This window comes from Hyalella azteca, unplaced genomic scaffold (genome assembly GCF_000764305.2).
Source record: "Hyalella azteca isolate HAZT.00-mixed unplaced genomic scaffold, Hazt_2.0.2 contig13460, whole genome shotgun sequence".
Taxonomy (NCBI): Eukaryota; Metazoa; Arthropoda; class Malacostraca; order Amphipoda; family Hyalellidae; genus Hyalella; species Hyalella azteca.
The window spans coordinates 450409-463582 of NW_025943383.1; the positions used below are offsets into that span (position 1 = coordinate 450409).

General features: G+C 34.6%; 1 protein-coding gene across 5 annotated transcripts in view; it reads right to left on the reverse strand.

Annotated features, from left to right (window-relative positions):
* Positions 1-12971, reverse strand: part of LOC108666897 (myelin expression factor 2) — a 28450-nt gene extending 15479 nt beyond the window's left edge. For 2 of the 5 annotated variants that reach the window (XR_007157057.1, XM_018153849.2), the window contains exons 1-3: positions 12769-12970; positions 2450-2536; positions 237-331 (exon numbers count right to left, since the gene is read on the reverse strand). Coding sequence is in view for 4 of the 5 variants with exons in the window: in XM_018153849.2 (XP_018009338.1) it covers positions 237-331; positions 2450-2536; positions 12769-12806 (220 nt within the window). In the remaining variant the exon portion in view is untranslated. Of the gene's footprint in view, positions 1-236; positions 332-2449; positions 2537-12659; positions 12731-12768 lie in introns of all 5 variants that reach the window. The other 3 variants (XM_047883690.1, XM_047883691.1, XM_047883692.1) reach the window with 3 other exon arrangements.
* Positions 12972-13174: the final 203 nt, after the last annotated feature.

A 13174-nucleotide genomic window follows, 5' to 3' on the forward strand; every position in this document is an offset into this window, starting at 1 on the left:
AATATAACTCAGTATTCACTGCAGCGAGTGATAGAGAGCGCATTTTCTCGTCGACGAAAACGTGAAGTCACGGACAGACAGACAGACGGACGGACATGACAAGCACAATAGTGCCGATTTTCCATATGTGAGAAAATGAGCTAAAACGCTCTATTCAACGTTACTAAGATCAAGAATTCCAGATGACAGCAAGTTCTATGTTTGTACATACAGACTTGAATAGAACATGAACTCACTTTCATTTCTGAAGAGATCTTTAAGGTCCTGCCACTTGTACTCGTAGGGAATGTTGGAGACATAGACACGGTGACTGGAGGGAGCTTTGCGGCCGCTGCCCATATTATAACATGTATTAGACTGTGCACAAGAATATTCTACAACAAATAATGGTTACAATTTTGTTATTAGTAATTATTCCTGTATAGATGTATACCCTATACAATAAATAAATAAAAAATTTTGTGACAATTTCACACTTGCGTTAAACTTTCAGTTTATCAAATGTCATTACTAAGTGCATGTGGCTGATTACTGTTTCATCATTGGACAGAAAGGATGAGTTTTTATGAGTCAATGATTAATAAAACAGGTATTTTTTACACACCCTAGGAAGCTATTTAATAAGTCAAAAGGTAATACAGAAACACTTCAAACTGAGGAAGTTGTCCTCAGCATATATACCGTACGGTAAGTCTAACCTTGTGCTCAACATTAACTATGTTTGCCAAAATATCAGAATGTTTTAGGCCAATTTATGTCCAAATTAAATTTCAAGGTTAAATTACAGGCAAAACCAACAGTAATGGGTCTATAAATTCGTAACTTACGACTGTATACATACAACTATATATGTTTGTTTAGTAATGACACAGACCAGAGAGATAAGTAGAAGTGATAACACATAACAAAATAGGAATAAACTTCGATCTGATAAACTTTGATCAGAATGAATCGGGTCACAATGAACTTTGCAAAAAGTCAAATCAGTGTATTTTCCTTTATTCCTGTTGTTATAATTCAAACACCAATTAAGTTATCTATTAATATTGTCCTTGAAGAAACTCCTTTCTCACTGCTAATAACAAACTATCTAGACAATGGCTTATCCTATGTGAAAAGTGAACAAGTAGTACCGTAGGTCAGATGATGAAATTATGAGAACATGCAGGAAGAAATGTAAATAATCAAAAGTGACTGCAATTACTTGGCTGGATGCTTAGGTACAGTTTTAATATGAAAATATCAGGTTTGTGAGTAGTTTTAATACAATATTTGCAAACAAGTTTTCCTTATTTTGAGTGCTAAATGTATGGTGCTTTAGTCTGTCTATTGCACTTCTTAAAAGATTAACTTGCTCACTGCTTGTTTACTTGAATAATTATTGTCACACTCAATGTTACTTGTATCACTTACTCACTACCCAGTCGAGCCTTGATGATATTACTGGCTCTAATTCATTACTCTTCATTCATTTTATTCCTAACTAGTTTGTTTATTTTGTTACTCATGGGTTAGTTTAATCTTTGTGCCATAGGAATGATTTATGAAGGTGAGTGAAATGACTAAATTAGGAGTCCTCTCCATAAAATACTTACTTGCTCTCCTTTACATTAGAGTTTATATGTTGCTCTACAGAACTAATGAATGATGGTTACTTATTGCATATTTACAACATTTTTAGTGCTCATTCTAATTTCAGTAATTATTCAACTTCTAATAGCCTAAGAATTAATTGTTCAATTTTTTTCTTAATCAGTTAATAATGACTACCACTCTCATGTTCAATAATTTACAGATGGCAATGTGTAATTACAATTCAACTCATTGAACATTGTATGGTACGTCACACCACAGCTGTAAAACATACTTCAGTATATCCTGAGCTTACTGTGGTGTTACTCACATTTTAATAAATCAAAAACAATACGGTCGCTCGAGACAGTAAGTAGGTCCCATTAGACCTCTCCAGCATTATACAGCGCAGGCAACAGCATCACAAAGACAACAACTAGTCAACTGTAACTTGAAGCACACTGCACCAAGGAAATTGCCATCTCTTCATGCCGTGACTTGTTTGAGCAAAACAGCAGATTTTATCCACTGCCTCAAAACATCAAGTGTCTGTCCAAGTGGTGTCTGTTTATTTAGTGATATTGACTGTACAGTAAACTGGTTGGTTTCTGTCCATTATGACAGGGGTTTCAGTCCAATTGGTTGGTGTTAGTCCATTAATTACAGTGACTATTCAAAGTGTTTGGTGTCAGACAATTAAAATTAAACTTTGCTCAAGCAACTCCAGAGGCATGGGAGTTCTAAATACCAATTCTGGCTAGAATTATTTCAAAACATTGCATTTTTCTTACAATGGTACAAAGAGCCCATATTGCATTTTTCTTGAAATGCACATCTGGAGGTGAAAACCTCGGAGTTAGCAGGAGTGACGTCTTACCGAACTTTAGAGACTGGTTTGCTTCTGTCCATTCTTCGGTTCCTGTCTCGGGTGCTGTCTTCTTCACCACCAACAGGAGAACGAGACCTGGGGAAAGGGGAAGATGAGAAAATTGGCAATCTTTTTGGAAGATGCCACACTGAAAATCATCATAATAATGAGGTCAGAAAGAGAATCACAAAATATTGAGATAGCACATAGTCAAAACTGATATCATGAATAGATTTATGAAAGACAAGTCACTCAAGCAAACAACTATCTAAACAATGACTCAGCCAATATAAAATTCATAGCATAAAGATTGTGCACTTTTGACGATAGAATAATGAATATGATTAAGAAATTAAAAATTAAAACCAAAATGCAAATCAATATTAAAAGTATGTAGGCTATCAAAAGGATATCACATGTACAATTAGAAGCTGAATGTTATTTTAGGCAATTAACAGATAAACCAGTCCAACACAATGAAATAAAAAAAGGTCTGAACATCTTGTCATGTAACTATTTTGCATTAAAATAGCCCAGCAGTAATAACTAACTTGGTGGAATTAAATTGTAACTAGACTAATTTCACCCTAAATTGAAGACAGACAAAATACAAATAGAAAATTGTTCTGGTTACTATGTGCACAGTAACTGTTCTTGTTTTTCTATTCTTTTATTAGGTAACGTGAATAACACAGCTTACTCTAGGTTATACATGAAAAAAATTATCATTTGATAAAGTAATACATTATATTCCTATGAATTTCAACTGCAGTTCTTCTTTACTTGGATACTGTGAGACAAAAAGGAGTTAAAACTGCCAAGCAATGCTAAGCAATCAGGGTCAAAGATTGCTTGTATAAGAATATTATGGAATGTTGAGTTCCAACATACAATCCATAAATGAACCAAAGCTATGGTGGATTCAGATTTCAGATTAGTTACACATGTTATTAAAAAATAATCTAGGAATGAATGATCATTAGGAGTCTAAATGATAGCAGCCCATATCCACAATGAGGAAAAGATGCACAAGGTGCTAGGTACTGATATTTTCACTATTTTCCTAACAAATTTATCTGCTAAAATATTAATATTGAAAGCAAAAAGATTTATTTGAAGTCAAGAGGGTTCTCAATAATACATTTACAAATTTGACGTAACTAGTCTTAGGTGCCAAGAACAAGTGCCAACAAGGAGAGCAGTTGCATGGATGCCACACTCCCTCAAACACAACTATAGGTGTATAAAGCAGTGCACTCTTCATCATAACCAAGTTTGGAATAATAAGGCCATTTTCTTTTAAATTATATAGTAAAATGTAGTAATTATATGACAATAGTATACATAATAATTTCAATTTAAAATCACTTGTTGCACATTTTTTCTGTAATGCATGTATACATAGATGGACTATAGGTATGTAAATTGTATACATACCAGTATACTATACAATTGGTATAAATATACTTCTTACATTTGCTCGTCAAGATTAGAGAGGTTGAACCTTATTAGTCATGCCAAAATTTGCTGTCACCAAAATCATGTTTTGAGATAAATAACAAATATTGTTAAAATAACATAAATAATGAATAAAACTTGCACTTTGCATAAAACTATCAACTCCAGAAATCATGGTAATGCTTTAGTTGTGGCTCAGAAATATGCCTATTTTACACTAGCCAGACAATACAGTAGGGCCTTTTAGGTTAAGAATTAAGATATTACCATCTTTTCAAACATCATCAAACCATCTTGTTCTTATATTAGCATCCATGATGAGTAACAAGTCTTATCACCATTAACTAATAAATAATGTACAAAAAAAAACTTATGGACAAGTACATATCTGCACTCATTCAGATTGGTAACATCACCTGCTTTGATTTTCATGTATGGTGTGTGCAAAAACTATATAACCAAACTTCATACCAAAAAAAAACAGAATGGCTGACTGTCCATTTGAATCTCAGACACACATTAGGTTTTCTGGTATAATCTATTTACCTAGCTGCCTAATTGGATCAACTCCTACTTGTAAATCATGGAATTTCAAATTATACTAATGCATTCTTGTTTCTTGGTATGTTTCATATGTATACTTATGCAACCATTTCATTAAGTTACTAAAATGATTAAAAAGTTTTATATATAGCTGAACTATATCATTTTATTTGTAACATTAGTGAATACTTCAACATTTTTATTTATATATATATATACTTTTTCTTGGTACTGTAAAATGGGGTTACTTTGACTCCCAGGGTAACTTTGACCACTTTTTGTTTTTTTTAACAAAAACCCCCAAAACTCAATAACTATTTGACATAGAAAAATTTTGTCAATGGCCATTAAAGGTCTAATACTGAGGCTACATAACACAATAGAAAGATTTAAAAAGTTTGCTTATCTAATAGGTTAAAAAATTATAAATGCGACCCACGAAAAAGAGCTATTATTTAAAGCTTGTCAGAGTACCCACCTACAATTTTTCCATTTTTTGGTAAAATAACTCCAGGTTTTGATGCATTGTAGTAGAACTCTTCTAGTTACATATGCAAATGACAAATTTTAGGAAAGTGTCATAGTTTGCAAATGGGGGGTGCTGCCCCACAATGGGGGAACTCTGACCACCTAATGGCAGCCGTGACGGGGTAACATTGACCGGCTTGTAAATTAAGTTAAAATTACTATAGGTACCTATATAACATATTTCATGTTTGATACACCTATTAATGTTTTTTCTTTATGTTTCATTTATGTTTATGTTTCAGAGATTAAATGGTCACATTTCGCCCATTGGGGGGTGGCACTCCCATTTGCAAACTATGACACTTACCTAAAATTTGTCATTTGCTTATGTAACTAGAAGAGTTCTACTACATTGCACCAAAACCTGGAGTTATTTGACCAAGAAATAAAATTGATTTTACCACCCAGTCAAAGAAACCCCAAAGTGGGGGGTAACAAAGACCATCACTTTTTTTTTTTTTTTGAAATTACATCAAAACTATGAGAGGCAGGAGCCAGCAATTTATGGTGATGTGAAGCTAGAGTATAGACCTGTATTTTGCACGTTTCAATTCAAGTTTACCTTATCGAAAAATGGCATCATTTAAAAAAAAGTGGTCAAAGTTACCCCATTTTACGGTACCATTTTTCATCATAATTTCACAACTTTGGCACTAATAAATTCAACAAGGGGAGTGTCTTCCCCAAAATCAAAAATTTTGAATTTTTCGGTTCATATACTTGTCTTGCAGCTTATATTCTGACACATCTAATGGTACCAAAACCATCTCTGTACGTTGATTTATGTGTTCACCACAGATCGTGAAAGGGTTTGGGGTGGTGGAGTTCTTCAACATTAAAGATAGGCCAAAATTACCGGTAGCACACTTAAATGGCTAGTCTTAACACGCTGTGCTTCAATTATCCATCTGCAGTCGTATTGGATGACTCTCGTGCCATTGTTCACACCATCCTTGACAGAAATTGAGCTCAAATATCATCTAGTCCTACAACCTTGCACCCTTGAATGTCTTTTTTGAGGTGCCCGCAACTTTGTCGGACCCTACTGAAAAGTTAACTTATTGTCACTGCAAACCTATCTCCTCCTAGAGTTTTGAAGCTACTTCAATGACATAAACCGATCTTTGCAAATAAAAGATCTACAAACTGGTGGTGGGTTTTTTCCAAGTTTGTTATAGTTTGGATTATATTTTACAAAAAGGGGGGAGGGAGGAGGTAAAATCAAAAAATTTTGAAACATTTTGGAAAAAATGCTCCCACACCAATAAAAATGAGAAATTCAAAAACCCCCACCACCAGTTTTTAGATATGGTCTTTACGCATCGAATGATGTGTCTCGATGTTGTAGCTTGAAAATCCAAGGAGGATTTAGGATTTCTATAGTACCCCCTTTATAGACGTTTTCTAAGAATTTCATGTTTTCTTTCATTCTTTTGAAGAATTCACATGAACAAAAAAACAAAATTCTGTTTTACATACGTGTACCAAATTTTGAATCGATCCGTCTGTTGATATCCAAGATAATTTTTGGGGCAGATGCTCCCTTAACAAGACTGTTGTGCTGCTTCTATCCAATTCATATATTCAAAAGCAATCAATACTACAAGTAAAATCAGTGTAAGAGCTACAGAAATATATTTTTGTTAGTTTTTTGGTCCATTGGTAATGAAAAAAAGTTATCATAAAGCCACATGATTAACCCAAGCCAAGCCCTACCACAGACCCAGGTGAGGGCATAATGACTCTGGCAAAACTAAATTCATAATTATAACTGAAATCTCATTGCTTTGAAGTGGCATTTTCAATATGTTTCACAATCAAACAGCTTGATCTTTCTCTTTCTAACAATCAGATCAATAAAACCTAAATCATCTAGCATGAAACTTGCAGCTCCATACATGACTGCAAAAGCTATAGCTGCAGAACAAGAAGTAGATATATTTTACACCTGTTCGAGGGCAAACATGTTAATTCGTAAAATTTTCAACTTCCACAATCTGCATTACTGTACTTCAACGCTCTGGCCAAAATATCCTGCAGAACATAATAACAAGTCAACCCAAAAATATTTTCTTGAATATCACGTAGTTGCAGTCAGACTGCACTATCACATGTACAGTCGCCACTCAAGTGAAGACAAATGTTAGTGTTGCTGTAATTGTATGATTGAACTGTTTTTAGGGTAAAATTAGACATTTGAGATAACATGTGCATCATCATTGGTGCATGCAACTTTGTAAATAAGTTTGTGGCACCTAAATAGAACTTCATGGCAGAGATATGGAATTCATGGCTTGAAGAAATGGAATCAAGGCTGGCAAACACATACAACCATGGATCAAAAAATCCATGGATCACCGCTTGCCAAGCAGGGTTGGCAATTTTTTCATGATTTTTTTTTTATTGGATTTTTTTATTTCTTCAACTTTTTTGTCTTTTTGAAAGGTTTTTTTATATTGCAATTAGCCTACTGCCAATAACAGTATATGGATCATAATGGATGGCTAAAAAGGGCACTTATTGCCTTCAATAATGGCCAACAGGCCAGGGTTGAGGGTGGTGTTTACCACTTTGGGATTTTTGGGTAAACAATTCTTGATAAGTCTATTCATCAGCTTTGTAAAGCTTGTATGGAGCAAGGTAATGAGCTAAATATTGACCATTTAACTGACTTCAATATACAAAAACACTTCAGGAATGCAGGTCTTCTGAACATTGAAAAGTCACACAACAGATAGGTAGGTAGCTGGTAGCACAGTGCACAACACTATCAATAGATATACTAGTTTTGTGTCCTATAAATTTTATAGACTCTAACCTCTATACACACCAACTAGTAGTGACTGAGTGACTGCACTGTTCCCATTTAATTCAGACCAATAAACCAATACACTGTTAGAAAAATGACCGTTAACGGCATTACCGGCGTTTCAGTGCCCGGTCAGCACGTGAAAAAAACACCTTTTCACCGTTTTTATTCCAATTTAACACCAGAAATCCGTAAAACATCTGATAAAAACGGCGTAACAGTTAATTTTTATGGGGCAACCGGCCACTAGGATGCCGGTGTGACTGTTTTTTCACCGTTTTTTCTAACAGTGTAATAAACAAACTGAACAATAACCAAACAAACCTCAAACGACTTGAAATGAGACTTATGAGAAAAGCTAACACTGTTTGAAATAAACATGTGCACAATTCAAATATTTTATATCCATTCACTGCATTTAATTATTTTATATATAGTTATGAGAAAAGCTAACACTGTTTGAAATAAACATGTGCACAATTCAAACATTTTATTTGCATTCACTGCATTTAATTATTCTATATATAGTTTTATAATAGTAATTTTTTTGATTCTAGTAATAAATTCACATATTTAAAAGATTTTAATTAGAATACTCATATAAAGGTGGAAAATCTTTCTAATTGCCGAAATGGTCAATATAATCTCAATCGGTGGGGCAGAACCGATTGAGCAGTTTTGAGGCAAAATAAATGAGTAATGGAGGCACATAAAGAAGAAAGTTTATTTTCATAGAGGTTAGCATAGCATACCATTTGGAATACTAGTGTTCTGAATACAATATCTGGAAAATGGTGGCCATTAGCTGCAACACACTGCTGGAGAGGAGGGAGTAACTGTGACAGTAACTCTCAGAGGAGGGAGTAACTGTGACAGTGAATTCTGATTGCTATGCTGCAATGTTGCAAAATTTCTTGCAGCCCAGGATGGAAAACATATTTGAAAATGAAGCATTGGGAGACGTGTGGTTCCAGAAGGGTGGGGCTACAGCTCACACAGCCCGAATGTCTCTCAATGTTTTGAAACGCATATTTCCTGAAGGGTGATTCGTCAGCAGTTTCGTCTCTGAGGGATGATTTACAGTGGCCTGCAAGGTCACCTGATTTGAGAATTTGTGATTTCTTTCTTTGAGGACATCTAAAAGAAAGGGTGTTCAGAAGTTGCCCTCACACCCTACCATAGCATAGCAGAGGTTATGCCATACCTCGCCATATGTGTGAACGTGCTGTAGGAAACTTCCAAGAACTACTCCAACAGTGTGATGCGGCTAACAGACACCACCTTCCTGATATTGTTTTCAAAACATAAGTATTTTAAATGGTATGTTATGCTAATCTAAAGGAAAATAAACTTTCTTCTTTATGTACCTCCATTACTCATTTATTTTGCCTCAAAACTGCTCAATCGGTTCTGCCCCACCCTGTATAAGCTAGCTAACACATTTAAATTGTATATTGTAATTAATATATAACAAATAGTCAAATAGTTGGAGACTACCTATAGCCTTATAAGAATTAGCTAAGCTGCTAGCTAGCTATGTACAATGTATTGCAACATTTGATGCCTCTGTACTAAAAACATAGGAAACTAACTAATTCATAGGAAACTAATAGACACTAAAGGCAACAACTTTATATACCAATTTGTCATTCATAGTACATTTGTACTAAACCATGAATAACAATAACTTAAAATAAATTAATGACTGCCACTCAATATATTTAAATATATATAAAAAATCAAAAATCAATAAAATCAAAAAATCATTATTTTTTATAAAAAAAAGCAAATGATTTCATTTTGATTTTATCATTGCCAACCCTGTTGCCAAGTAGATAGATACTATGCCTGTATTACCCCAAATCTCCACTTTTATCCTAGAAACATGACAAGATCATAATCATTTGTCTTTACTTTAGAAGCAACTGAACATGTGAAAATGTATTGTTTGCTTTTTGTCACCCAAATCTGCAATTTTATCCTTAGAAACAGGACAAGATCATAATCATTTGTCTATACTTTAGAAGCAACTGAACATGTGATAATGTATTGTTCACTTATTGTTGAAGGCACTTAGAATGCCACCATGCTTTCATACCATTTTTAGAGCTGTGAGATTCCCACTATATTAATTACCATAAAATGGGGTAAAAAAACTTTGACCACTTTTTTTCAAAACAATGCCATTTTTTTACTAGATAAGTTAAACTTAAATTGAAACATGCAAAATACAGGTCTATACTCTAGCTTTACTCAAATCTTTCTATTGTGTTACGTAGCCTCAGTATTAGGCCTTTGATGGCCATTGACAAAATTTTTCTATGTCAAATCGTTTTTGAGTTTTGGGAGTTTTTGTTAAAAAAACGAAAAGTGGTCAAAGTTACCCCGCCGTTCAAAGTAACCCCATTTTACGGTACCTCTAACTGTCAATAGGACTGCACAATTGGGCCATAAAGTTCCAAATAAATACATTGAAAATTGGTCACTTTGGAGCTTTGATATTTCATTCATAAGTAGGAAAATTTCAATCTAGGTGTCCTATAAGCAGCCAAAAGTATCATGGATACCAACATTCTCATATTGATATTAATTAAAATTAAGAGGATGTGTAATAATTAAAAAAATGAATTCATTCTAAAAAAAATCTCTGGTTTGCCACTATGCTGCAGAATTATGATATTATCCCCTGCTGACATAGCACCAACCTAATATTCAGGAGGCAATATTTAACCGTGTCAAGCCACAGATTTTTTAGAATCCATGACTTTTTATTTTGCTCTTGTAGGTACTCAAAATTTACGCCAATGACTTGTTACTCTTGTACAGGTATGGAATATATCTACTTGGCAAACTGCAACTTGATTTTTTGAGCCATGGTTTTATGGGTTTGCAAGCTGCAATTCCATTTCTTCAAGCCATGAATTCCATATCTTGGCCATGAAAAGCCATTTACAAGCCACTAACTTTTTATTTACAAAGTCCCATGCATGTGTTACCCCACCAGCCCACATCTCTAATTTTACCATAAAAACAGTCACTAAGATTTGTCGTCACTTAAGCGGCAATTGAACAAATGATAATGTACTCTGACTGCTCTGACGTGACTGCCACTATGCAATGTTCAAGGAAATGTTTTGAGTTGACTCAAGCATGGAAAACATCTACCCTTAGGGCCACAAGTAGAACTTTCCTGCCATTTCCAGAACTGCATGATTTCTGTCAGATGAATTTACCTACCTCCTACCCAATTGTTAACAAAAGTGCACAGTCCATCCAGCCTCTTCCCAAGACCCAAAATAACATGCAAAACGTAATAACATCAACAAGTCAACCCAGGACTGGAATTTTTTACTTTCTGAAATCTCACGGCTCCAACGTGACAAAATTTTAATACAATTGGAATCTTGCAGGAGGAGTGAGTGACCATAGTGACAAACTAGAGATTTTTTAGAATCAGTTCATTTTTAACTTCCCATTTAGGGTAAATGCGGTATATTCCGACACATTAAGGACGCATCAAGAAATGAAAAACTATAAAAAAAAACGTATGCGTTACGTAAGTTCTGTTGCCTTCACATGACTATCACAGACGTATTTAAAAGTCTCAAACCATAATATTCTTCCTATAAAAACAGTTATTCACTATTTGATAGAGCCATGTCAACTGTCAAATTTGACACATTTTTCGATGATCTCACCACGTGGCATGCATTGTCTCTCTTTGGATCTCAATATTTTCCCACTAGATGGCCAAGACCTAGCTAGTGTTTTTGCAGTATTTCGACACGCAAATGTATGACGTCACCATTTCAACCATCAATGAACGCATGGAACTAAAACAAAGCTTAATATAAAGGAAAAGCTGGACTCTGGAGAGGTGACGGAATTACCTACGATGTCGGAATATACCGCGTTTACCCTACTTAAGATTTAAACCAATTCTTATGTATGATAAGGCTGGTATCCAGGATACTCTACTGGTCTACTTATGGGACTCAAAAATGAACTCAAGGTTGAGTCTAAAAACTCTCTGCTTTGCCACTATAAGTCTGGAGCATTGAAGTAGGTAGCTATATCTACTGGGGTTTGTGTTTTGTGGAAGTTGAAAATTTTATGAAACATATTTGCGAAGTGCAAACCGCGATTTTTTCAATCAAATAAAAGATTATGACATTAGAGCTGCAAAATTTCATACCTAACCTACATCATAGTGGCAAACCAGAGATTTTTTAGAATCAGTTCATTTTTAATTTCCTCATTTACCCAAGATTTAAACCAATTTCTTATGTAAGATAATGCTGGTATCCAGGATACTTTACTGGTCTACTTATAGGACTCAAAAATGAACTTGAGAAAGAGTCTAAAAAACTCTCTGCTTTGCCACTAATAACCCACTATGAACCTACTAAACCTAGAGCCACAATATTTCAGAAAAAAAAGGACTTTTCCAGCCCTGCTCCTGTATAGCTAGGTATGTTACAGGCTTACAGCTGGTATCCATGATAATTAAGACTGGTCAATTTACTTAAAAGTTATAGGCCTGGGCTAGGCCTCAAAATCGAGTTTGAGGATGAGTCTAAAAAAAAGTCTCTGCTTTGACACCATGATTATTAATTATTATCATTCAATATAATATAACAGCCAATGTAGATTGAAAATTAAAAAAATCATAAATTAATGTTAATCAAGCCAGATAGGGCGTGACAGAACATGATATGAAAAAGAACATAGGTAGCTAATCCTCCTCATTAAAAGCCCGGCCCCAAAGGGCACGTTTTTAGACGATAACAAGATATAATCCGTATCACATTGAAGAAATCACTGAAATATAGAAAAAACAATGTATATCACAGTATAAAAACATAAAACGTTTATTTTTACCTTGTTCTTATATGAACCAATGCCGACATTGCTGCACAGTTTGTCCAACTCAAAGGAACAAGATGGCGGACCTGCAAGAGGAGAACACAGATGTGAAGCCATCACTCACCTATCACGTTTGTTTTCCTTAATATCCACCTCAGACATTTTACGACGAATATATTGTAGGACAGTTAATATGCTACCATATAAAAAAATTCTAGCCCAAAACTAAAATCTTACAGAGAAGTAAACACCGTAATGCCAGACACCGTTGACGCTTGACGTCAGATCAGTGATGTTGCCAGTTACTGCTTAGTGCTTCCAGGTATGCGTTTTCATTTCGTTTTTGTTGACGTGATGGAGGTGATGAAAAAGCCGCAATTATCCGTTTCTTTTGAGTTTGCCCAAATTTGTTATTTTGTACTACAGCTTCTCGATAATTTCATAAAGACAATCCAAATAATACGTCGTTAAGCAATGGTACCAGATTAAAGCCTAACGCTCAGTCAACCTAACATAGTTTAGATTAACTT